The sequence below is a fragment of the Alosa alosa genome, chromosome 1, assembly GCF_017589495.1.
Source record: "Alosa alosa isolate M-15738 ecotype Scorff River chromosome 1, AALO_Geno_1.1, whole genome shotgun sequence".
Taxonomy (NCBI): Eukaryota; Metazoa; Chordata; class Actinopteri; order Clupeiformes; family Clupeidae; genus Alosa; species Alosa alosa.
In genome coordinates this window covers 28,122,842-28,149,945 of record NC_063189.1, presented here as the reverse complement: position 1 = coordinate 28,149,945, position 27,104 = coordinate 28,122,842, and the positions used below count along the sequence as shown (strand labels likewise).

The 27,104-nt window shown below is 43.8% G+C and overlaps 2 protein-coding genes across 4 annotated transcripts; both read right to left on the bottom strand.

Moving 5' to 3' along the window:
* Positions 1–293: 293 nt before the first annotated feature.
* On the bottom strand, positions 294–22,196 carry xrn1 (5'-3' exoribonuclease 1). Of its 3 annotated transcripts, none has more exons than XM_048240898.1 (42): positions 21,980–22,196; positions 20,530–20,762; positions 20,271–20,368; positions 19,917–20,026; positions 19,716–19,826; positions 19,517–19,602; positions 18,880–18,967; positions 18,089–18,257; positions 17,645–17,712; positions 17,423–17,554; positions 17,111–17,180; positions 16,862–16,967; positions 16,624–16,713; positions 16,168–16,324; positions 15,689–15,808; positions 15,018–15,187; positions 14,564–14,681; positions 14,323–14,418; positions 13,708–13,811; positions 11,689–11,820; positions 11,403–11,565; positions 11,125–11,238; positions 10,727–10,825; positions 10,494–10,609; positions 10,229–10,375; positions 10,025–10,114; positions 9,774–9,909; positions 9,209–9,265; positions 8,676–8,808; positions 8,126–8,195; positions 7,695–7,887; positions 7,424–7,522; positions 7,242–7,334; positions 6,876–6,974; positions 5,552–5,629; positions 5,316–5,447; positions 4,967–5,108; positions 4,646–4,803; positions 4,263–4,376; positions 3,985–4,087; positions 3,527–3,684; positions 294–1,765 (listed from the first exon to the last, which is right to left on the bottom strand). In XM_048240898.1, the coding sequence occupies exons 1-42, from the start codon at positions 22,052–22,054 to the stop codon at positions 1,472–1,474; spliced, it is 5,121 nt and encodes a 1,706-aa protein (XP_048096855.1). In that variant the 5' UTR covers positions 22,055–22,196; the 3' UTR covers positions 294–1,471. The 3 variants fall into 3 exon arrangements, with proteins under 3 accessions (XP_048096855.1, XP_048096863.1, XP_048096873.1); XM_048240906.1 differs by having other exon boundaries at positions 7,424–7,519; XM_048240916.1 differs by lacking the exons at positions 294–1,765; positions 3,527–3,684; positions 3,985–4,087; ... (3 more) ...; positions 5,316–5,447; positions 5,552–5,629 and adding an exon at positions 5,641–6,473.
* A 1,470-nt stretch (positions 22,197–23,666) lies between these two features.
* On the bottom strand, positions 23,667–26,492 carry LOC125300735. Its single transcript, XM_048252868.1, has 6 exons — positions 26,102–26,492; positions 25,749–25,949; positions 25,365–25,631; positions 25,017–25,100; positions 24,815–24,844; positions 23,667–24,335 (listed from the first exon to the last, which is right to left on the bottom strand). The coding sequence occupies exons 1-6, from the start codon at positions 26,178–26,180 to the stop codon at positions 24,223–24,225; spliced, it is 774 nt and encodes a 257-aa protein (XP_048108825.1). The 5' UTR covers positions 26,181–26,492; the 3' UTR covers positions 23,667–24,222.
* Positions 26,493–27,104: the final 612 nt, after the last annotated feature.

Below are 27,104 nucleotides of genomic sequence, written 5' to 3'. Positions count from 1 at the left end.
AGTCGATAAGTGGGAGTGCCGAAACACAAGTCTTAAAGCGACAGTGCTACTAGGGCTTATGATGTCGAATCCATTCAATCAATAACATGGAATACATAAATTAAACCAAACAGCTGTACTTGTTTGGACACCAGGCAAAAGATTGAAACATTTTTCATCGAATTCAAGGATAGGGCAAGTGATCTCAATGTCTACTCCAGTACCCTCCCCTCCCCACCCCACACAACCCCCACCCACCCACCCCATAAAACAATGATGTGCAGAGACTTAGAGACAACAGAATAATCAACCTGTTGGTAACAAAAGGTGTTTATTAAACGTGTCTGTACAGGATGCCCCAAAATTAGGACATGCGCTCTGCTGTACATTTAGGCTTTTGGTGTTCATTCTTAAATAAACTACCAATTTCATTTTAAAATAAAATTCTATACACAGATGCATGTCTCTTTGAACATTTTAAAACCACACTCAGACAGTTCAGAGCACAGTACCAAAAGTGGCCTACAATGAATCAGATGGGATTGAAAACAAAAGGCAAACAGACTGATTGCAGCTGACAATATATACGTAAAACCAGAAATGTTTCCAGGTTTGAAGAAAAAAAAAAAAACTACAGGTGGTCACTGAATGAGAAAAACATCAACTCATTACCATAAAACCAATCAGCGATTCTTGTCCCTTCATTCGCTAATAATACATTATACGTTCAATATGTTCTAATTATGCAATTGAAAATGAACTTAAAAACACCTCATGATTGGCAGGGAGAATATTATAGAGGAGGGACCCCTGCCAGTGCACAAGACACCAATGCACAGCCATCAGATTCATAAACCTGACTAAACCAATATGTAAACCATTATATCCCTTCAAGGTCGCAATCAGGACTGCTACAGCAGCTACAGATGAAGTTCAGTGTTGTTTCAAGTTGTCTCTGTGAAAGTGAGTGGTATGACATGTTGCTGTAATGTATGGTATTGATTCTTCAGGAGCTGTTTGGTACTATGATGTGTTGCATCCTTTCCTGTCAGGCATTCATATTTAGAGCTTCTGTGCCACCATCGAAAAAAAGGGGGTTCTTAAAACCCTTTGTTGTACTAGCAAAGATTAGACTTAAAATGTCAGCTTGCAGAATTACATGGTGTTGGGAGGCAAATGTGTAAAAAAAAACATAATAAAAATAAAATAAAAAAATGCTTCCATGAGCAGCCATCGGTGGAGGGGAGGGAGGTGTCAGGTGTAAAAACAGAGAAAGAAGTTTAAAAGAGGCTTTACCGCTCTCTCAGTGGACACAGAGGAACTAAAAACAACACCCTACAAAAAAGGGCCTGAGGGATGTCAGGGGCGAACAGAATAGCGCTTTCTTACAAACATGATGGAAATGCAAAGAAATAAAGAAAGGGGCTTCCATTTTTTTCCTGGTTTGTCTTCAACACTTGTTAAAAATAATGACTGTGGCTGCTCGAGGTGTTCATTCTGTAACTTTAGTGGCCTCAAAATTCACGGCCAGCTTCCTATGCTTCCGTTTGGAGGCTGAGCCCGGCGTGTGGGGGTTGGGGTTCTGTTTGGGAGTTTTGGGGGTCACAGGGGTGGTTTTGTCATGGCTGTCCTGCGTGCTGGTTGGTGGAGGGGAGGCAGGTGGAGGCGGACCTGATTGGGCCGACAGTGCTGCGTAGGTCCCGGGGCTTGATGATGCCGCATGAGCAGAGTTGACAAATTCTCTTGTTTCATGCATCTTGCGCCCTGAGACTCGCTTCTTAGTCACCTGAAGAAAGAAACAGACACATAAAACTGTAAGAGAAAGACAGCCACCCTATATGCTATGAACCTGAGAGGACCAAATCTTTCCAAACACCATGATGTTCAATGATTCATCGAGACTTGCAGATCCACAACTTTTTAAAGAACAGTGAAGGTATAAGTATAAGTATACGTATATATACTCTTTTGATCCCGTGAGGGAAATTTGGTCTCTGCATTTATCCCAATCCATGAATTAGTGAAACACACTCAGCACACAGTGAACACACAGTGAGGTGAAGCACACACTAATCCCGACGCAGTGAGCTGCCTGCTACAGCGGCGCTCAGGGAGCAGTGAGGGGTTAGGTGCCTTGCTCAAGGGCACTTCAGCCGTTCCTACTGGTCGGGGTTCGAACCGGCAACCCTCCGGTTACAAGTCCGAAGCCTTAACCAGTAGGCCCCGGCTGCCCCCAAGGTGATGATACAGACCAACAACATACAAACTTATGTATAGGTTAGGAATGTATGTAAAGGAATGTAAACTTAAAGCACAGAGGAAACTGGAACATGACTTATATACATAAATGTTAACACACTAAGGGCCCGTCCACACGGAGACACTGTTTGGGTTAAACGCAGAGGTTTTGCTTCGTCTTGGTCGAGCGTCCAAACGAATCCTGTAAACGCACTGCCCGAAACCGCACTTTTTTGAAATCTGGTCCCAGAGTGGAAAAATCTGAAACCGTAGCCCTTTTGAATTCGTTTGGACAGCGAAACCGCACATCATACTTGCTATCGATGATGTCATCGCCACACCTCAGCTGCCCTGGACTTGACACTTATAGTATTGCCTAACAATACCAGTTTTTATACATGACATTACCTACGATTACACTCCGTAGGATAAATATCACAACTGGTGCTGCGCAGCGCCGATAGCTTATGATTTGGTGGACTGAACACCGTTTATCACCGGTGTTTTTTTATGCATTCTAGCTACTGTCAGTGACGCGAGAGAACTTAAGTTATTAGGGAAGTGCGGTGTAAGTTTACATTAATTTGTGCGTAGTGCCGGTGTCATTCATTTATTTTACATGTCTTACAACATAAATAAATGCATTCATAGTGAAGTCAGATACAAAGACGCTTAGAACTCATGTTAAGCCTATAGATGCGCACTAAATGCGAATGCGCGATTTGATGCAAGAAAAAGTATCGACTGTTACTAACAAAGGTATTATAGCAATATTATAAATGTGGCGACGGAATAGCCTAGAACTTGGGTACGCCTAGCCTTTGCACTTGCGGTGATAACCAAAACTAATGTGAATCACGGACTATCCTACAACCAAAGAAAGTAAAGGAGATTTTTTTACCTGCGTTAGCCAAATAAAGGACGGGACTGCACCCTTCACAAACCGTAAAAATTAAGTTTATTAGTTTTACAGTTGACAGTTCACTATAAGTCCACACAAACAATTCTGGTTTCCTTGCACTAGCCAGTTTTGTTGTAGCCTACTCTGTCTGTTGTATGGCCTACACAGCGCGCAAGCTTTGGTCAATTTCTGTAACAAACAGTGCCACCTATAGGCCTCGGATATGGAGTAACGTGTTAAGAGTCGTGTTGAAATGGATCTGTTTGGACGCAAATATTCTTGATACGGTTCCAGGGAAGACGGAGGGAAAAAAAAGTCGGTTTGGTACGTGTGGACTAGGCCTAAATGATCACACAAACTTGTGTTGTGTGAGGATGTGATCGTAAGAGCACAGCTCAGACGTCTGACCTGGAGAGGCACAAACTGGTTGTGGGATCCAATGGGGACGGCGGGTGGAGGGGCTCGTGCGCCAGGGAAGGTGCCGCCATAGAAAGGCTGGCCTTGGTGAGGAACCGGCATCCCCCATGGTAGAGGACCATAGGCCTGGGGGGGCATCAGGAGAGAACCTGTGCAACAGGACAAACGAGTGTGAGTGGCGGAGCAACACTCCACTGTCATTGCACTGGTGCAATGGACTCCACGGTCATTGCACTCTAAACATCTTCAGCTCTGATGACCTCTACCACAACATGGACTCCACTGTCAATGCACTCTAAACATCTTCAGATCTGATGATCTCTATTCTGCCCTTGGCCATCATCATAGCAGACAGAACACTATTTCTGAAATCCAGTAGTAGCCAGAATGACAATTGTTTCCCCCCCAAATCAGACTGTGCCGCTTGCCCTAAAGCAGAATCCACTCACCAGGAGGCTGAGCAAACATGGAGGGATGGGGCGCCATTGGGCGCATCCCCTGCATCCCCGAAAACAGAGGAGGAGGCAGAGGGAACGCAGATCCCACAGAGCTCTGCACAGGAGGACAATCAATACAGCGCAGATTAGATGATGGAGACCACTACCAAGGCCAAGATCTGAAGTAAGATCCATTTCACTGCACCTCACCACATCACAAAACATTATCCATTAAACTGCATTACAGCAAACCACAAACAAACAACTGACATTATCAGCATGGAACTAACCAGGCGTTGCAGGGCAAACAGAGCTGCCTTCTCCTTGGCCTCGTTCTCAGACTGGCACTGGGGGCCGTGCACAAGCAGACCACTGGACAGCTTTACTTGGCACACAGTCACACCCTAAAGAGAGTAGTTGCAGTAGTTGTACATGTAAAATCAAAGTGAGTGGCAGTAGTTGTACATGTAACATCAAAGGTTTTATATGGTTGAGCTAATTCTAGCTCTTCCCCCAAGTAGGTAAATATACATTCAGTCATCAGGGCTTTCCATAAATCAGTTTCCACCTTTTCACTACAGACACAGTTGTGTGTGTGTGTGTGTGTGTGTGTGTGTGTGTGTGTGTGTGTAAAAGTGAGTGAATGAGTGACTAAACAGGTTGCTGAGCTGACCTGGGCAGTGCGCAGGAAGGTGAACTCAGGCGGGCCCATGCCACGGGCCATGCAGACGCGGCCCAGCTCCGCAGCCATGGCACTGTGGTGCAGTGGAGGGGGCCCGGGGGCCAGGGGGGGCCCGGGGGCATCACCCTGCGGGGAGTTCATTTTGGCAGCTGTTGAGGGAGGGGGTGGCCAGGTGAGAAGCAAGCACGGCTCAACGTGAACACACCACTCACAACTCATGCTCAAAAAACCAAACTAAATGCCCACTTCTTTTGAATCTATAAAATAAAATGAGCACACACAGGATCTCTTCAGTGTTAAATGGTGGTGTACCTAGTTTTTTGGAGGGTCGTCTCCGCTGCTGCTGTTGTGGGTGCTGTTGGGAGCTGTAGTGGGTGGAGTTGGGTGCATCAGCAGAGGTGGGGACGTGAGAGCTGTCAATCTTGAGCATCTCTTTGAGCATTAGTGTTCCCTTCTGCAAAGAACCCCACAGGAACAAAAAGCACTTACAGTCAACCACATCACAGCAGACACACCTCACAGCATCTAATGTCACATACACTTTAAAGTGATTCAAAAATATGAGGGCAGTCTATGGAAGCAAATATTGGTACCAGTAGGTTAAGCAACTTAGTAAAACAACAGATTTTAGCCATTGTGAACTGCAGTTGGGTGTGGTTACCATGGCAAAGGACTGTGGCGAGAGAGGCTCTCCCGATTGTTCAGCTGGCTCTTTGGAAGGACCTAATGGAACAGGCTCATTTCCTTTGGTGATGTTCAGGTTAGCAATCAGATCTTCAAACTCGGAGGAAGTCTGAAACGGGCCAATGTAAACTGAGAATGGTGGGAATGGTGGATGTGTAGGTGTGTAATACAATCCTTGCTATTCCATGCATTTCACCAGGTATGTTACTATACCTTGTTCTGCTGGTTTTGGGGTGGCACTAAATTGAAGTCTTCGTTTCTCTTCAACAGCCTGATGCCTCCAGATGGATTCTATGTTTTAGGGTTATGAAAATACATTATACAGGTCTGTTGATTTCACTTTCGACTCAAAAGAGAATCTGCAAGGATAAACGTAAGAGAGAAATAGGCAATACCTACTGCTGCTTTTCATGATAATGATTATAATGGGCAGATAATGATTATGATGGGCAGTATGGTGGCCTTTAGAATACATATTTCAGTTTTACTTAGAGCGGGGAGGCCATTAATATGTAGACAAAAACCTGTCTGGTCCCCAAGAGATTTCATTTATTTATTTTTAACCAACCAAAACACATTTGAAAATGTATGAATAAATTATGAAATATAAATACATAAATATATTAATTCATGGATTATGTGATCGATTCATCACAAGCTTACAGTATTTCGCCACAAACATCAATCTCCAGGTACTTTATGTATGTAAATTTACTACATACAATTATTTTATATTTAAATGTCTTTTAAACATATGAACTACATAACTTTTCTTGGTGAAACATATACATGTACAAGTATTCAATATGTTTAAGATAATTTCTTGATTAAGTAGGTTAAAAACGAATAACACCAAGTTAATAATTTCTTGATCAAATAAGTTAAAAACGAGTTTGATAATAAAAGTTATATTGAACTGATACATCTAAAGTCTGACTGCACTGCAGTTGCTGTGATGATAAAAGTGTTTTTTTTTTTTTTATTGCTGGTGCCCCTATCAGTAGATAGCGGAGGGGTTGATTTGCTGCTGGGGTGACTGGACTGGCGGGCTCTACGGCTCACTGCATGCAGCCTGATCAGCGCCCTGCTCTGCTCCCTGTCCTGCTGGCAGCTCGGCCTCCAAAACACACTCGCTCTGAAAAATACCATCTCCAAACATGTCACTCGCTCACGACACACATGCCCTCCTCTAGACGGCACTGGACATCTACCATCTCTCTTTGCTCTAAGCACAACTGGCCAATTATATCTAAATATAATTACACAGCTATGTCTGTAATGGCCTGAAGAGTTTGATCTAAAACACCCTTGACAGCTGCTCTGTGGTTTAATGGGTACCACCTGCAGATTGATCTACGGCTTTGTTCTGTTATTTTTGTTTGTTTGTTTTTGAGGAATTGTTTGAATTGACGGTTATGCTTTGTGGCAATGATGTATTAATGCATTAATGAAGTCAATTTTAGCTGAGACCCTTTATAAACTGGTTATTGGGATTATGTACGGTGTTGGTGGGATGAAGTATAGTGGAGGAACGTACTGGTTTGCTGGCAGGTTGGAAGGCCTGGGGGTCACTGCCCTGACTCTTGCTTTGGCTCAATGGACTGGCTGACCCCGTAGGTAAGCTGCCCTTTCCAGCCTAAGGAACACAACAGTGGAGATGATTCAATGAAGACAGACGCCCCCACACACACACGCATGCACACATCTGCAAAAAATTACACAAACTGTCCTTATCACACATACACAGTCATGTGGCGTGCAAACTGGCACCCCTGCAAAAACATTGACTCAAACAGACTTTACACCACTCACAAAGATGTGCAAATAAACACCCACCCGTCCACCTACAGACATGTGGAACACTGTGTGAAGTGCAAGCAAACAGTGGGAATCAAGGACTCACATTATTTTGCCAGTGAGCTGGTGGTTTCTGGGGCATTGCAGAACTCTGGAGAGCCAGCCATACATTGCTGTACTCCTCGTCTTTACCAGAGCCCTACACATACACACACACAAATAAGTAGGCTTTATAAAATAGATTGGGGGGGGGGGGGGGGAATCACTGCAGAACAGGTGGACACGAACCTTGACTTTTTGCTGGTTCTTCTGGTTGAGGCCCCTGTGAGGAGAGTGTCTGTTGCCCTGAGTGTCGGCCCTGAGGTTAAAGCCTTTGCCATTCTGCTGCTGCAGGAAAGAATACAGTCAGCTTACACACCTATTGAACTGTACACAACACGATTGAGGCTCACAACGTTTGAGGCTCACAACGCAATTAATTATTACAGACAGATTCACATAGCTAATACTTCCAACATCACATGTGCTATGTGAGTATGAGTGTGAGTGTGTGTCTGACCTGTGTGGGTATGAATGGGGAGCGTGGGGAGTGGTTGAGGCCGGCGAGCTGGCCCTTGTGTGGCTGTTGGCTGGCGGAGGGCTGGGGCTTGATGACGGCAGTGAGCTTGCGGGAGCCCTGCTCCAGGCGACAGCCATGGCTCAGGTTGATTAAGGCACTAGGAGGCAGCCGGTAGCCACGGCCTGCTGAACACCTACACCCACGAGGAAACATTAGGCTCAACGCAAGCATCACAAAAAGACAAGAAAGACAAACAAGACAAAGCATACACCAGTGGACACATAATCACACCTGCAAAGGCTCACAAAGGCAATCTAATCACCACGTCTGCTCATTTGCCCTAACTTATTAACTCTACTTCAGGTTGTATCTTATCTCACTCTTTATCATGATCACCAGTCTCTGTGGCGCTATTCCATGAGAGCACGTACCTGATAGTGAGTCCTCCTGCAAATTCCTCATCAAACACCACCTCGTACAGGACCTCAGCCTCGCGCTCAGCTGGACGGGGGGAGAGAGGTGGACACAGACACATGAAACAGGAGAGGTGGTGAGAAATGAAAGAAATGAGAAACTATTTGCAATCTGTCTAAAGGCTTCGTGTTCATATTTTGACTTGGCCACAATAAGTGATAATCCAGTTCCATGGTAACATGCTGAACCAGAAGCTCATGAACTGACTGGTTTCACACAAAAACATTGTTTTTAGGTAGTGTATCTCTCTCTGAAAAGCGCTTAGGATATAATGCCTTCCGCGGCACAAAGTTACTATACTGTACATGACATGCAAAGTGGATATGTGTGTACATGTGTAGATCTGCATGCATGCGTGTGTGTGTGTGTGTGTATATATATATATATATATGTATGTATGTATGTATGTATGTATGTATGTATGTATGTATGTATGTATGTATGTATGTATGTATGTATGTGTGTGTGTGTGTGTGTACACATATTACTACAAGGTAGCACAGGTACCTCCTTTAATCCCGATGATGGTGCCCCTCAGGCCAAGTGGGACGGAGAAGCCCTCCCTCACATTGACCACACGGTCAAAGAGACGGTACTCCACATCAGGGTCAGGCACCACCCCATGCTGCTGCTCAAGAGGCTACACACACACACACACACACACACACACACACACAATTACAGACAATATACTTCAGCCATAGAGCAGCAACAGGCAACACCACAAGCCACAATCTGTTCTGTTCTACTCAATTCAATTTAATTTGTATACATTTACTCATATAGTGCAATAGATATTAATGCATGCATCATGTATTAACGTAGCACATTGAAATGATCTCAAGGCACTTTAGAGAGCATGAACCCAAGGCGACAGGTCAAGTAAAATACAGTAAAAACATACAACTCACACACCCCTAATAAACACACATACAGATAATTATGAACACAGTATCCTGGTGGTAGTTAGTATGGTTCCCCCTTTGGGTCCCTTGAAAAGCGCTATATAAATGTTATGTGTTGACAGTGGTGGTACTCACCCTATAGAGCAGATGTGGCTTCACAGTGACCCGCACTTTTTTGCTGCTCTTTTTCACCTATAAAAATAGCACACACAGCGATGACAACTCCATACAGGCATGTGTACACTGCACACACACATGCAAAACATGCACAGGGTTCCCACTCAAGTCAAATGTAAAATTCCATGACAAGTGAAAGTCAGGGCAAGTCAGGGAATAAATGCAAGTCATGGAATAAAGCAGGAAATCAATAAATTGGCATTAAAAGGAGGCAGCTAACCACAACCACTCAAAAAAAGCATTAAAAAAGGTGCTAACCACAACCACTCAAGCAAGCAGTAATGGAAAAAGCTAATAACCAAACAAACACTGATACTATGTAGAAATATATTTCTATTAATGTATTTTGGGAAGTACATTTTAAACTGCTACAACAAAATTCTCTGACTTTGCCCACAAAATTATCAAATGTCTCGAGTAGACTTAAAAATCCCATGATATTCCAGAAATTCCATGACCCGTGGGAACTCTGACAGCAGTTCTCAAGACAACTAGCCATGATATACAAGCTTAGATCTCTAACCTTGGCCCTCTCCAGCTCCTCCTCAATCATCTCCACGATGCCGCCGTCCAGAACCTGGAGGTCACAAGAGGCCCGGGAGATGGAGCTGACCGGGTGAGCCCTCAGCCAGTTGGTGATCTCCTGCACCTTTTCAGCCCTATGTGGACACAAACACAGATTTCACCGTCACAAATTCACCACGTGGTAACTCACCAAAACCACTGCACTGGTTGGGAAGAGTCAGTATGTAAGTGTCTGAAAGTCAAGGTTACCCGTTCTCCTCCAATGCTGGCCAGATGTCATCCTCATAGAAGACGTCGTCATGACTGTTCCTGGACACGGTGTTAAACACTTCTGAGAATCTGGGGAGTGCACATTCATGTTAACATTCATATTACTCCGACGTACTGGAGAGGAGTGGAAACATTCAGATGAAGAGAGGTGGACGGATGACACACAGGCACGCACACACACACCTCTCCAGGTACTCTGCAAGCAGTTCCTCCACAGCAGCAGAGTAGAGCCACTCCTTCTCCGTCCTCTTGGTGTAGCCCGGCACCTCCTCGTTCTTCTTGTTGAACTTGAGGTTAAGGCCCACGTTGGCCTTCTGCTCTCCGTGAGGACTGAGAAAGAAGAGCCCATAACCATGAGGACACCACAATACTCAGTTGGCACCACACACAGACCAAGAGCATCCCACTGCGCAGCCACTCCAAACTGGAGCCGAGAGGTTCCACTCACTTTCTCTTGGAGCCCCTGCCGATGAAGATGCTGCCGGAGAACCGGGAGACGAGGTAGCTGGTGATGCCCAGGCGGGAAGCCAGCACGTAGCCGGGGCTGTACTTCACAGAGTATTTCTGCCGTGGGGGACAAGGAGAGTTAAGTCAGTCGTAGCCCAGTGGTTTCAACTGGTGGTGAGCGTTCATCAGTGTGCACCAAGTGCTTGGTGTATTGGATGGACACGGGTCACTCACATGCTGGTTCTGGATTAAGGCATCGAGCTGCGGCTCGCAGGGAACAGTGAAGACCACCCGCACCCGCCCCTCACTGATGACATCACTGGAGTCTTGCACCTTCATCGTGAACAGGATAAACAGAATTAACAACACCAAGATGCACTCTGTGAAAATGATGCAAACAGCCTTGCAACCTCTAGTGCATTGATCAACAGTGGCTTAAGAAAGCGGAGTATGATAGGCAGGCGTGGTGGAGCAGAGGTAACAACACAATGAGTAACGTGACAACCAGTCGGCCCAGGTTCTATTCTTAAACCAGCTGTTATGAGACCACGCTGTGAGTCTGTGTCACATTGGATAAAATTCCACAACTTTAAATTAAATTAAAGTGTTACTAGTGTGACTTGAGAACAAACCTCTCCCATGGCGCCATAATACGGGCTCCCCACCATAAACACAGTGATGGCTGGAGGAAAAAGCTCATCCAGCGTCTTAAAGCAAGATGTGGAGGAGTCGAAGGCCTTGATGTCCTGAGAAGGAAAAAAACAAACAAAAAAACAATAATAAAAAAGGAGAAGAAAGAAGGGTTGTAAGGGAAAAGAAGATGTACCAAAAAGGAGAAACCAATAGAGAGAGACCACTGCAGAGGCAGAGACAGCAGAGTCAGGAGAGGTCAAGCCGGGGGGCCCCTAACCTTAACAATGGTCTGGTAAGGGTGGGGCAGGACCTGCTTGGCCCACTGCTTTTCCAGATGCACTTTCCCGTCCTGGTCCGGCACATACTTCCTGCCTGTCAGCAGCTGGGCGTACAACACCACCACCGTCTCATTGATCACCACACCCTTACGTTTACCAAAGCTGGACACAAAAGCACGCGCATTACGGACACATTCGGACAGGCATAAAAGTGTGATCACGGTTAAGTCCGAGTTGACCTCGGGAAATAGGACAGGTATGTGAGAGTACAGGGATGCTGCTTACTACTCTGTGAGGCCCTGCGAGTCCTTCTCCCAGTCCTTCTGCTCCTTGTCACTCAGGTAAGACACTTTGATGGGCGGAGGGCTGTTATCCGAGTAGAGCTTCTGAACACCTGGGGGCTCTTCCAGGTAAAACCTTAGCGTAATTAAAAGAGAAATGGGAAAGTAAAAATTAGAAACAAAAAAAAAGCGCAAATTTGAAACAAAATGGGTCGATGTAGGTTGGACATGGCATAGGGCTAGTCCATATCGAAAAAAGTTTGAACAATGTGCAACTCTGGCAATTCCTGCCACAGTCTATATTATTGCCATCCAATCAGAACTTTAGTGTGCACAATCTGCACCCTGAAACTGGTGGGTTTTAGGAGATTAAATACAACCTGAAACTAAAAAACAGACCAGACCCCTATTTTAAACCAGCCTTTATTTATCCAAACCCCACATGGCACACCAGGCGTGTAAAAGTCTATAGGCGTCTATTTGGGACTCTGCTTTTATTTGATGTTTTACGGCAGGGGTCCCCAACCTTTTATGTACCATGGACCGGTTCGATTCCCATTTTTTTTTCACGGACTGGGGCGGTGGGGTCTGGGGTTCCATGTTCCATATGTGTTGTGCATGCATTACTTGAAAAGAACTAGCTCCAGTTAACAGTGAAGGTAACGAACTCTTAAAAATGTGAAAAACGTGAACTTGAAGTGAAAATTGAACAATATGAACTATGAAAATTGAACAACTTGAAGCTACATCTATCAAGTGTGAACATGCTTAACAAAATGGGAACAAATGGAACTAAACGTGCATTACGAATATAATCAGTGGGAGCCCTGTGCTTGTTTCCCTGCAACAAGAAGGTTCCATCAGGGGGTGATGGAAGACAGTGACACTCTCAGTGTGTTTGAAATGTCCAGTCGATTGCGCAATTTGGTCTTAGTTGCAGTCATTGCAGAAAACCCGGCCTCGCATAGATATGTGGTGGGAAATGGTAGCAACGTTTTCAGTTTTGGTTTTGATCCAAAAACCCGCCAGAGAGGTTTCCTCATACACACTCTTAAGACCACCGTCATTTGCAATTTCGATCAACTGCTCTTCCTCCTGCGCTGACAAGTTATGACTATTCGGGATATTGACAAATGGGTTGCGGACCCACTCATTGGTTTGCCGTGGATCTTTAGAGGATGGGAAGTAGACTAACGCTCAAACTCATTTGAAAGCGCAACAAGGTGATCGCGCACCAGCTGCGAGAGAAAGGGCCCTGCCTCAGTCTCTCCCAAACCCCCACTACTTTTTGGAACAGATCAAATACACCCCGTCCCCATTCGTCCCCACAAATCAAGCTTGGCTTTAAATGCAGCGACTTTATCTGCCAGTTTAAAGACAGTCGTCATTCTCCCCTGGAGTGACAGGTTGAGGTAATTAAGCAACCCGAATATGCCACACAGGTAAGCGAGTTTTGGCACCCAGTCCTCATCACTAAAATGTGCAGCTAACGGTGACTTTTTTTCTGTAAGAAATCTCTGCAGCGGCTCTCAAACACTCTGACCAGTGACCTGCTAAAGATGCTTGTTTTTTGTTGCTCATTCTAGCAGTTTAGCTAACTTTGTGTGACACTACCATTCGCCAAGAACTGATCAAGTGAAGTGAACTGACCTGAGGCTGCGCAGCGCTGAAGGCAATTTGTAAAGTGTTGAAGGCGGGACAGACAGACGTAAGAAAATAGACCTTGCAAAATGCAAACATGCGTGCAATCAAACAACTGCGTATAGGCCTATGCCATGTACAAACGTGACATTATTGCGAATTAAATTGAGTTTAGTTTGCATGCATTTTTTTTAAACTCATGTCGTAGGCTACGGCCCGGTTAGGAATGTCCCACGGCCCGGTACCGGGTCGCGGCCCGGTGGTTGGGGACCGCTGTTTTACGGTATATACCTGAGTGTAAGTGTGAGTGAGTGAGTGAGTGAATGAGTGTGTGTGTGTGTGTGTGTGTGTGTGACAGAGCTAGAGGTCAGATGTCGCTTACTTGGTCTCTCCATCAGACACAGCCACAACGCGGGCTTCCTCCAGGTGAGGCCAGTTCACAAACAGAGACTTCCCTAGGACTTCAGAAGCGACTTCTTCACACACCTGAAAGAGGAAGAGAGGAGCACATGCGACACACGTTGTGTTTACTCGACCACGCGGCTCAGCCTTGCACCTGCTAGGGCCCACACCCACGACTTGCAGCACTTCAGATTTGCTGACGTGCTAGCAAGGAAGCTTAAACTCATGGGTGCTAACGCCTGCCGTTCAGCACAACTCTTAAGGCCTCATGAGAGTGGGTTACTTACTGCACAGCTACCAGACTGATCCAGCCGTTACACATGCTTCAGTCAGAGACCTTCAGTCAAGGATACCCCACTGCCTTTCAGTGAGATTTCTAATGAACAAATAATGCCACTTCTATAACTCTATGTATTACTTACTAGTAAACACAAAAGCCAAAACCACTTTTTACTTTTTATCACCATTACCGTGGTGGTGACCTCACACCAAACCTATATAACACTTGTGACTAGTAGAGTTCACAGTAGTAGTAGTTCCACCCGAGACATGTCTTGTGTGGTGAGAGTCGAGTTATGACTGAATGATGGCTCACCGGCTCCCCCTCCTGGCTTGGTAAGATATCCAGGATGGTGTTCTCCCCTCGACTGCTCTGCTGGAACACCACCACCCCGGCCTTCTTCTTGTAGAACTGGAAACCCATGAGAAGAGGAGTTATGAAAATCAATCAGTGAATGTGTGGAACTCTTTCAGCATTATTTTGTCACAAATCCCTTGGACAGATCTTTGCAGAGCTGTGATGCAGCCTGCCTTCTCGTGTGAGGCTTGAGGCTCACCTTGTGGCGAATGTGCTGCAGCGTGGGGAAGCCACAGAAGTAAAGCGACCCCCTGTCTATCCGGCGGCCAACGTGGTTGAGCGACACGTGCCAGGCATCCATGGCCACTGGGGTCACTCTGAAAGTAGACAAGCAAACCAGTCAGTCCTCTGCAACTGCTCAAAGACGGGGTCCATCGGGCATACATTCAGGGATTTGTCATCTCTATTTACACACTGGGAAAAAAACCTGTCTACTCATTCACTGTTTTATATCCTCCGATGTCAATTCTCAAGCTTGCACACCTGGACAACTTTACCAAACATGGGCTGCATGTGTTTTTGTTTTAACTCAACAACACTGTTCAACACATTGAATCGGGTAAGTTCAGGTGCATGGGGCAGAACACAATACACAGGTGAGTGAGTACATTGTGGATTTAGATGCCGTCTGAGCACTTGGGCTTTGCACTTACTTTACATGGCAGTGGACAATGTTGGGGAACAGCTCCGGCAACAAGGACTCGTAGGGGTAGTCCAGGTCCTTATCAAACGTGTACAGAGCACACTCTGTATGCCTGTTCCTGTCCTTCTCTGCCCTGGTCATCTTGTCATTGAAGGGCTCCATGGCAGCAAGCAGCAATTTCTGAGAGGAGCACACAAACAAACACACATGTGAACCTCCACACATGAGGAAGGAAAGTTGTCCGTTCTTTCAATGTATATACATTTGTTCTACTAAGACTTCTAGCTGTCAATCATGAATGCAATTTAAAGGTGTATGTTCAGCAAAAATAATAAAACTTGGAGGTTTGACTTAAAAGGTGCCATGTGGGGTTCAGTAGGATTTGAGTTGTCGAACACAGCTACACAGCACTCTTCCATTGCATTTAAGAATAACTTTGAAAGACTACCCTGCAGTAGCTGGTTCACATGCTACCTTTAGTGGATATATTGGCAACTCAGAGCATAGGTGTTTTTTTTGAAGTTGTGTCAAAACACTTTTCGTTGATATTTCTAGGCAATTCTGAAATGTTTTCAAAAGGGAAAAAAACTCCACATAGCACCTAATTTCTACAAGTTCTGATGAACTCTTCCAGCAGCCATGCGTTAAACCACGGGCAGCAGAGACAGCCCAGTCAGTCACCTCGTCTATGAAGGGGATGAGGACCACGGCCTCCCACTCCTGCTGCTTGCCGTTGAGGTCCGTTTTGAAGTCCAGAGGGTAGTACTCAATGATGGGGGAGATCTGGGACGTCATTAAGTGCTACACACAGAGAAGACATGGGCAACATTCAGTATGAACTACTACAGGAAATGGGTTCCCAGTAAGCAGGGATGCAAACAGGCAAGGGGTAAAAAGGGTGAGAAAATTCTAAAACCAGTCACAACTAGCGGGCGCGCTCATATATTAAGCTCGTCACTTACTGAAAGAAAATGCTCAATCTACCAAAAAATCCTGTGTGTGTATGCCTGGTGAGCACCATTTTAAAAATGCATGAACATGTCTTTTCTCTGAGTCATTGATAAATTAGGGCTGTATAAGTATGTTTGTGTGTGTACACACATATCTGAACACAAGTAGATGAGTGTAAATGTATAAATAGCATGGTATATGCACGTTACCCTGTAGCATTGAGGCAGAAGATCTTTGCTGGCTGCTGGCAGGACGCCCAGCAGCTGCTCAAAGGGCATGAAGGGCTTCCCCAGGTCAAAGGTCAGTTTGAGGTCACGGAGGTTCCTCACATCAGACAGGAAGGGAGCATAGTGATGCGGGTAATACCTACCACAGGAAGCACAGATGAAATCATTGGTTTGGAGCAGACAAAAAAGCACCAAAGGGGGAAGAACAAGAGGGTGAATTAGTGCCCCCTACGTGTCAGTAGATAGGGAAGCGCAAGACTGAGAGCTATGACATTTAGCTAGGCTGGCTGGTCAAATGAGACCACTAAGACTTTAGATGACAGCTGTTTGGCAGAGCAATTATTATTTCTGTTTACTTTAAATTATGAAAGTAGCAATGCTTACACACACACGCATGCGCACGCACACATGCAGTGTGTGTTGTAGTTATTCTCTTACCAGCTCCATGACTGAACCCCATGATAATAGTAATGCAGAATCCACTGGATTCCCTCTACATAGCACTTGGCTTGACTGGCCAGAAATTCACTGGAGGGACAAAAGGCAAAGTAATGTAAACATACAGACAGCATGATCATCCATTTCTAAATGACGTGCTCATTACATGACAATTCCACACACCATGCTACTTTTTTAAATGCCTGTCAGTCCGCTTGGGGGAATGTATTTCACTCACTCTGAAACGACTTCCACACCCATCTTCGACATATAGTACATGCGTTTATACTGCCGGAACTCCACCTCAAATATTTCCTCTTCCTCACCATCTTCCTCCGCACAATCTGAGGGATGATGGAGACACATGGAACAGCGGTGACTCACAGTGAACACATTCAGTAAGTGTCCAGGCCAGTGAACAGATTCAAGTGTCCAGGCCAGTGAAGGATCATAGCATGACAGCGCTGGATTAATGCAGCATGGGTACCTTTGATTTGGCTGTTGCCGGTGTCCTTTCCACTGTCGAGAGCAGCAAGGCACAAAGAATCCTGCTGTGACTGATCACAAAAAAAGGGGATGGGTGGTGGCAACAAGAAAACACTCTTTTTAATCAAATTCAGTTGTTTTTTTTCTTTGTTAAGTCAGGAAACATGAATCATGAAGCAATTGGGGACCACAATGAGACAACAAGACAATGAGACAACAAGACAACAAAAATACTTTTCTGTTCATCCCTTTAGATCACATAAATCACATTTCCCCAGTGACCTTTCTAGTGGTTAGCCTGACGGAGGCTTACCTTGCTCTTCCTGATGTCTTTGCGTGCTTCCTCTGCAGCTAGACCAGCAGCTTCATTCAGGTACTTGTTCCCCACTTTGCTCTCAAACCACTTCAGGTCCACAAACACCTCATTAAAGTGCTCACGGTCAAACTGGGGAGCAAAGATCAGCACAGGTCAAAAACATCACGAAAAGGTCCAACTGTTTATTTATTTACTGGTTACTCTGATTTGTTACCTTACCTCAGACAGCTTCTCCAAGTACTTCTCAAAATTAGCCAGATTCAGAAAGCCGTTCTCATTGAGGTACCCTACCAAAGGCGACATACAACAGATATTAGCAAATCATACAAACAGAAACAAGAAGCGTGTTCAAATTTGCAATACAGAGGCAAATATTGTTTTGGTGTGGTTAGCTCCTCTGATGGTTTGCGAACATTTGCCTTTAATTTGCCAATTCAAATGCACCTTTGTGCTGCACTCAGGTGAGTGGTCAGTGTACAGGGAGAGCATGGAAGCTGCGCTCGGCTGTGTGCTGTGTGCAAAGTGTGCTGTGTGCGAAGGCTTTGTGTGGAGCGTGAGGGGTTGACACCACTGGGTAACGTGGGTAAAACAGGTCACGAGAGTGTGCATGCGCGCGTGCCTGCGTGTGTGCCCCGTCAAGATGGCATTGGGAGCTCCACTCACCCCCGAGCGTGGGCAGCACGCTGATGTAGGTGCGGTAAAGCAAAGGCAGAGCATCGTGGTTGATGTGCAGGTGAGGCAGGTGAGGGATGAAGTCGTTGCCCACCAGGAAGCCCATCAGGATCCAGTCGTCGATGACCCGCTCAAGGTCATACTCAAACGGGATCTTTTTCTAAGGGGAGGCACAAGGAGGAGAGCACATTATGAACAACACGCAGCTACATTCGTTTATAATTACAGCAATGAAGAAGCATTTAAGATATAACTAAAACGTTCATATACATTTATCTTGTGTGCACAGAGTGTGAGTGTGAGTGTGCCTCTGTGCACATGAATGTTTGCAGGTGTGTACAAATAAATAGAGTCTGTGTGTGAGTGAGTGTTACACATCTACATTTTTTGCTGTGTGTGTATCTGTTGATATGAATACATATGAATGCACATATGTATTTAAGTATATATATGTATAAGTAAGTATATATACACTCTTTTGATCCCGTGAGGGAAATTTGGTCTCTGCATTTATCCCAATCCGTGAATTAGTGAAACACACTCAGCACACGGTGAACACACAGTGAGGTGAAGCACACACTAATCCCGGCGCAGTGAGCTGCCTGCAACAACAGCGGCGCTCAGGGAGCAGTGAGGGGTTAGGTGCCTTGCTCAAGGGCACTTCAGCCGTGTCAACTGGTCGGGGTTCGAACCGGCAACCCTCCGGTTCCAAGTCCGAAGCGCTAACCAGTAGGCCACGGCTGCCCCAATTTATAGCACGATGAATGTGTGAGTGTGCATACCTTAAGGTCTGAGAACTCATAGTCAATGTACTCCCTCATGAGGGAAAGGTGCAGCAAATGAAATGTGGTCTCCTCAGGAGCAGTGATCCTACAGGATGAAAACACACATTTCACTGGGTGAGTCTACAGTTTTTCTATGTGTATGGCTACGGTCAACACTGCATGGGCATAGTCACCTCAAAAACTGAATACCAGGAATAACACCACAAAGCTCCTGAAGCAACCAGCCACCATGATATAACATATAACCAGTTGGCACAAAGCCATCGGCCATTGAAATAGTTTGGCTGCTCGGTAAATTTTACCCATTCGGAGATAACATTACATCAAGGCTCTAGGGTGCTTGCGTTTGAGATGCTCATGCATGCATCACCGTCGTGCTACTGTGAAATGGACAGCTCTGCTGTTTTGTTGCTTTATTTTACTAAAATATTCTCACATGCTTCTCACTCCGTTGTGCCATTCAAACGCTATTGAACATTTGTGTGGAGTAGACAAAAACTTTATTATCATAGTCCTTTCAGATTGCCTCAAATAATATGACTCATAGACAATAAAATTCTGCATATACACATTTTCATAATTGCCATTGTCACCTTTGATGACTAATCGTTGCAGCGCTAATACACACACACACCTTTTCTGGGACTTCTTTCCACCGAAGCGTACCTCCTCTCTCAGGAGAGAGAAGTGTGGTTCATGGCTGGTGAGACCGAGCATGATCTGTTGTTGACAGAAATCAACCTCATAAGGTAATTGGCAAACTCAGGCTCCAAACAGATGAAGAGAGTTGTGTCACACATGATACACACTAGTGTGTGGAAACAGACACTTACCAGGTCAGCATCCAAACCGTAGAGACAGTGTCGCGTGTTTGGATTATGTCCTGGCTTGGCATTCTCTGATCGAATGAACTCCATAATCTTGTGCTCTCCTTCCCCAGGCGTCTGTGAAATGTATTATGAAGAAGATATTAAACATCCAAAGAAAAGAAACAAGCAAAACAGCCATGTATGAGCGTTGAGCATGACTTTCACCTCGTGGCCTGACAGGAAGACATTCACGCCCTCCCACAGTCTGTCAGTGGACAGCTTGCTATGCACAAAGTACTTCAGCTGTTCCTGTAGTCTGGCCATAAAATCAGTCCCTGTACGACACAAGAAGGAACGAGCGAAAATGAAGATGAGATGGTGAAAAGCCCTGCATCCCACATCAAGAATCTTGAGTCTTAACACTCACTACCATTACATATAATCACCCAAAATATACCACTTACATAGGACACAACAAACCAAAAAGGTCATCATAACAGCAAAGCAACCCATTACTGACTACCTCTGGAAATTATGCCTAGAATGGCAGGGGGGAGAAGCAGCTTAGTGGTTCCTCACCTGGAGTGATGCAGTTGGAATCAAACCTGGCTTCTGTTGGCAGGACTTCTCCCTTCTCCAGGGCCTTTTTGATCTTATCTTCTGCCTCTTTGGCTGATCTACACCATACAAATGAGAAAAGGGTAAATCAGGTAAAGGTAAAATGGACAACTGAGTACAAATATGAAATCAAACATAACTGATTGTAATGTTAACTGTGATGGAAAAACAGGACACTCATCAGGCAATATGCCGGCAGTGTGACTGTGTGATAGATCACCTGAATCTCCTGCCACGCTGCTGGTTCATTTTAGCCCTTGGGGCAACACCATCCACTGCCATGAAGAACACCTTCCTGGGTTTGATGATGCGAAACAAAACCTCAATATAATGAAAGATGTCTGCAAAGATCTTCTCCTCTGTGATGCGGAAATGTACATCCTCGTCATTGGGGTGTGAACACTGATGGATTATTCCATTCATGTCCAGGTACAGGTTGTCAAATTCTGGGATCTGCAGTTAAATACAAATGTATGAGGGAGATAGGAAAATAAGCTGTAGGCTGTATCAGTACATTAGCTTAATTAATGGACATCATGGGAAACACACAATTGCACAAACAATTGATTCAAGACAGAACATGTCTCAGAGGACCTGGCAAGGAGGAAAACAAAGCATAGTAGGTCCATAACCACTGACAGGTACTCATGGGTGTTGCTCTAAACTTATGCTAACACTGGTCAACTACACCACACTATTTATACCTTTGTACACTTTCTAGTTTATTAACGTGTTAACGAGTTTAGTACTTGCGAAACAATACCAACAGAAATCGAAAACCTGGTACTATCCCAATCACGTTAAGGCACCTTAAAAGTATTCTATTGAGACCGATCAATACTATTGTCAATTAGGGTCATAATCGTTCACTCTGCTGCCTTGCGTACTTGACCCCGTATTGTTGGCGAGTACCAGGAACCAATAATAGTATGTACTCTGACATTATTGCTGTGGTCGCCCTGTAAACAGGTTGACAATGAGCTAGTCAGCTGACTTTAACATTGACTGTTCTCCTAGCTGCTTACACAAAAGCACTTTTGGTTGAATCATGCACACACAACTTCTCACAAGCTAATGTTATACCTCCCGAAATAAACAGACCAAAAGCCACAAAACAGGAGCAAATGCCAGTTATTCGTTGTCATAACTGACTTCGTAACTTGAATAACAAGTTAGCTAACGTTAACTAAAAAAATGGACGTCGCGGATTCATTCTGCTAAGGTTAGCTGTTTGACTAACAATGATGTTAGCTCAGTATCTAAATGAATGTTAACTAACGCTAATTTAAGAAAGAGTCATGAATGTGGGTGATATGATCGATTGGCTAACTGATCAAGGTAATAAAAAAGTGATAATATAACAACGCCTTTTCTGTATGGCACAAAAACATATGCCATCAAAACTGTGTCTATGTAAACAACGGGCTGCGCTAGCATGTCTGTTTTGGAACCTGAGGCAACGTTACGTGGAGGTGAAAAACTCCTTAAGGCCTGTAAGCTAAAGACATTGATTCAGCTATATTTAGCTAAACCGTTGCCCGTTGTTTATTTCCTTTTCGTAGTGTTGTCAACTAACTTCAATGTTAATGTTAATGAAATAATCTAACGTTAACTAGCTTAACGTTAGCTAGCTGACTGGTTAATAAGCTGTGCTAGCTGACAATTCATACCTGATGTTCCTTGACAACTTGACTTAGACAAGGATATCGCTCCGAAATCCATCGATAAAATTTTGGTACCCCCATCCTCGCCTCTCCAAATAATTACTTCTAAAAACGTAAAGAGGAGAAGAGCGTTAACTTTTCATAAGAAGTTAATATTGCTTGTGAGGCTAGCTAACAAGCAAAAGAGTCTCCTTCCGTTGAAGCTAGCAAGTGTTGTACAGGACATAAAAATGTCCGGGCGAATCCGATGACGTAATAAATAACGAAACTGAAATTATGGAAAATATCAGATTTACCTACAATGTTATAAAAAAAAACACACTCAAGCATACTCATACGCAATATAACAATATATTTAGATTGATAGATATGATATGATATATTCTTACGATTGTATGACCTTTTTAACCAGTGGTGCTACCAACAATATAGTCCGGTCGGACGACGATTTGTCCATTTTATTTTTTGGCCTAGGACTACAGTCAAAGTCCCTCCCTCTCTTGCATGCAGATGCATTTATCTGAACGACATTAAAATGATTTGATTAAAAAAAATCGAGTAAAAGCAGCAATTATTCTTTTAATTCATGATTCCTTAGCATCATCATAACAACAATAACTTGTTATCCTCTCCTCCAAACTCTCCCTCAATAGCCACATTTACATGGACAGTCGCCCCCCCCCCATTCCGAAACCATGGAAGTGGGCAGAGAAAATCATGAAGGACTCCTCACACCTCGAACACAAACATTTTCAACTCCTCCACTCTGGTAGACATTACAGAACATTGTACATCCAAACTACCGGACACAGGAAAAGCTTCTTTCCAATGACAATATCCTTTGAAGTAACTGCCTTAACTCTTGTGCCACTTATGTCATATATTTGTTTTCGATAACCCTACTGCACTTTATTGTTCTGTTTCTATCGCTAATTGTATCTAATTGTATTTTATATATTGTATCCTGCCTTATATGTTTTCTTTTTGTGCAATATCTGGTATTGCATGTTGTGTATGTGTAGCAGGGTTAATTATGCTTCCCTGAATTCCCCCATCGTTTCTACAAGTTCTATTGTAGTTTCCCACGCCTCTGAGGTACAGTAGGTTGTAGGGGTGTGTGGCTTGGGTGTGGCAGGGGTCGGTTCCCACGCTGAAGACCCCTTAAGTGTTCATGTAGCCCCCTCTTTTGCTACTGTCCTGAGGCAGAGGTATGTGGAGTCTTGCATACAATACATCATATCTTTTATTTATGCTTTTATGGTTACTTGTATGGTGCATTTTTCACATAGAACTGTTTTCTGGTGTTGCACACCTTATATACGAGTTATGTTTATTTAATCACTGTTTTTATGTTAGCTCGTTACACAATGCACATTACCTCAGTTCTACATGCTACAGTCTGCTAACGTGGCTGCAGGTGTAGCGACGTTAACTAGTTAGCTTACAGACTTTCATACTGGTGAATTGACTGAATGCATTTAAACGTGGTTTACCTGTTTGATTGGCAGGAGCTGTGATGCGACTGTCTCGCTCCCTGTCTGATGTGTTTGTTTTGTCTTATATTTCAGTAAAAGAGTCAAAGACCAGGTCGGTTGTGGCGTCTCTTATTATACACAACACAACGCAGAGAACGTGATAGAGGGAAAACTATCTCTGTTACATATGTCGTCCATACATATATGGCAGCCTCACATAAGATTTTTTTTATGTTTAATAGCACAAATTATTACAAAAACATTCTTTCATACAGCAAACATATTCTGGAGAAAACAGTGACATCGGGTAACAGCAATCTAAATTCAATGTCCATTGATTGAAGAAAGATATTTCTTTGAAGAAAAATACATCTTTGGACCACTTTAACCTTGAAAATTGCTGTCAGAATCATTAAACAAAGCCCGAGATAAGTATGATATATCTACATAAGAACCAGCATTTTTGGCTAATTTCCCTGAGCACCAGTACAGTACAGTGCAGTGGCAGAAGCACAAATATCAGCGATCAGTGAATTTTATTGACTGCAGTGTCTCGTGTAATTCTGAACACCACAAGTTGAATGAACAAATGCTTTTCCACACATCTTAGCAGTGCATTTCAGTAAACATATTGGCTAGGTATAAACATATTTATATATTTGTTTTATTTTTTCCAAAGACAGGCAATAGATAGGACACCAGCATACTGATGCCACACAATGACTGGAAATTCTATCACATTCTGGCAACACATACTGGAATCTGACAACACATTCATGGCATATTGCTCAGCAAGTGTGCTTTGATGGAGAGGGAAGGCTTTAAGGTTGGTTCTCTGACTATGTCTGAAGTTGCAGCTGGATAGTGGACTATTGAACCCACAATACCTGAAGGAAACACACACAGCATGAAGTCTACACACCATGGATTATACAAAATAATAACGAACTGTACATGTCATAAAAAAGAAAATCAATATTACAGTAAAGGACACACAAAGCTTCATTTCATGGGCCCATCTTGTTAATGCTAAACTTAAATCAGTCCCTATGGCTTTAGACATGACAAGAGAAATTTTATTATTCTGTTAATAACATTTAAATGTTATTGTGATGCTTATTGATGTAGTTGGAAGTCGCTTTGGGCAAAAGTGTCTGCTAAGAACTATACATAAACATTAGTAAAAATCTGAATAATGCCATGGATCATATCAAACAAACTGTTTGCATTTGCACTGCACAGAAACCCAAACAAAATATAAATAATACTGCAATGCAATGATGACATTGAAATTCCAAAAGTAAATCTTCAACCATCTGTAAATCGTTAAACATTCAAGATGGAACTAGAATAACAGATGTCTTACCTCCTGCAGGTTGAGCAGAACCTTTGACACCTGATGAGTGTGTGTGTGTGAGTGAGTGAGTGAGTGAGTGAGTGAGAGAGAGAGAGAGAGAGAGAGAGTGAGAGACAGTTGCAATGAACTGTAGACCCTACTGTATGCAACATTGATTGAAACATTATGGCAATTGATAATGTGGATAACTCTAGATTAGCGCTATACTTACTGTGTTTAGACATAATAAAGCTGAGAAGGACCAAGCCCAAGAATACAAGGCCTGCCAAGAGGGGAGCTAAAACTGCAGTTGAAACTGAAACAATACAAAATATTGCTTTCATATTATACCAGCAATGCCATTTAAAATGAATGAAATAGCCCTCTTGTGTCATGACCAGCTGTTGTGCCAGAGTGAACAAAATAAACTACATGCATGCATGTTTCACAGCATTAGGTTTCAGCAGGGCGTTAATTTTGAAATCAGTTTCCTGCCAAAAAGACGTTGTTATGGACAACATAGGCCTATACACTGAATTTACAGCGACAGTCTGAGCAACAGTTCACAATACACGCCTACCTTTTGAAGCAGAGTCAGAGTGAGTAAGTTCTTTCAGCAACTCGGCACAAGTCTCTTGAAAACGCATCCTATCCTGCACAGTGCGTTCAGAGTAGCGGTCCAACACCTCTTTCAAGGAGAGGGCCTGCGGGTCCAAGGCTGTCCAGGTGTCCGTCGTTTGATCCAGAGACAAAAACTCTTTTCCATTGTGCATAATCTGTTCAGATACATGTATCAACTGGTGTCCGATGAATTTGCACTCTCGAAAACGCTGATAAGTGTGGTTTTCTGTTGGGAAATGTCAGCATAGTAGCAGCATATCAGCAGAGCTGTCAGTACAGCATGAACATGGCAGAAATATCACCCAGCATCTATCAAAAACTCATAAAAAAAAGTCTTAGCTACCTGTATTGTTGAAACGATTCGCAAAAATCAGTAGAGCATCGCGTAGGGATGAACTACTGATATTGCCGAGGAGCGTCCTGTATATTTCTGTAGCCCGACCATCTCCGTTGTCATTGGGTGTGACTGAAGTTCCGTTTATGAGAATTTTCTCCTCAAACGTTTGTTCCTCGCTTATCACACTTTTGTATTCCAACCGGACAACTTGGAGACAGACAACAATACATTCACGGCGTTAAACATAGGCTTTATTCCTAACAGTGACTTTAACAATTATTTTCACATTATTGACAAACATGATTTAGAAAAAATTAGACAAATAGACGATATGCTAGGCTGCAGTCTAGCCTACTTACAACTTATAGTAGACTTGTCCGGCAATTCCTCAGACAGTGCAATCAGACACACAAAATAAAAGGTGTGCAGCATCCACATATTCAGTGACCGCTATTAGCCTACTGTAAGCCAATTTTGGTGTGCGTAGGCTATTCTCCTCCAGATCGCAGTGTCACTTTAAGATGTTTCCTCCGTCGTTGTTGAACTCACTGGCTAAATTATATAGCCTTGGTGAGATCCACAAAACAAACCCGGATAAATTGTGCGCGTGTAGCCTAAGGCGTAATGCATGTGACGATCTGGTCGTCAAGAGTGGTTTGTTGTGTTATCGTTTAAATGCTCAGCCATCTGAATAACAGTGTGGGTGGATTGGTCAGAGCAGGTTTACATGACGAAGGGGAGGATCCTGAACTGACTTTCTAAGACTTGATCAGAGGCGCTGACACCGTGAAACATATTTACTAATTGTAAAAAAAACAAAACAATGTTTAACTAATTTTCATTAGTCGATAGGTTGATTAGGACTAGGCTAAAAGCATCCATTTATAAGCTATCCTACAGTAGCCTATAACCTGTCTCAGCGTCAGATTATGGAAAGCGCATTTAGAATGTCTACTGTAAAAAAAGGCAAATAGGCGTTCTTCTTGTTCTTTTTAATCACGTTCTTGTACAGGCCTGTGCGTTCAGAACATTGTAGGTTGCTCACAAGTCATAGATAACATTTCCGGGTTTCAGAGCGCAATGTACGTTAGTTGCAAACACTTTGTTAAAATGTAGACAGGTCTCACTTGACCATGTTCACACTGTGCAGTAGCCTAATCACTCAAACATGACTGCAGTCTGAAAATAGCCTAACTGCTGCCTTTACTTTACACATCTGTATGGCAAAATATCCATGACTATTTGAAATGATTACTTTTCAGTGTGATTTCTTTTATAAGAAAGGTCATGGGAACAAAACGAAGTTGTAAGGTCCATAGTATCATTACCCATGGGTATTCTCAGAGCTAATGTTGAACCAGA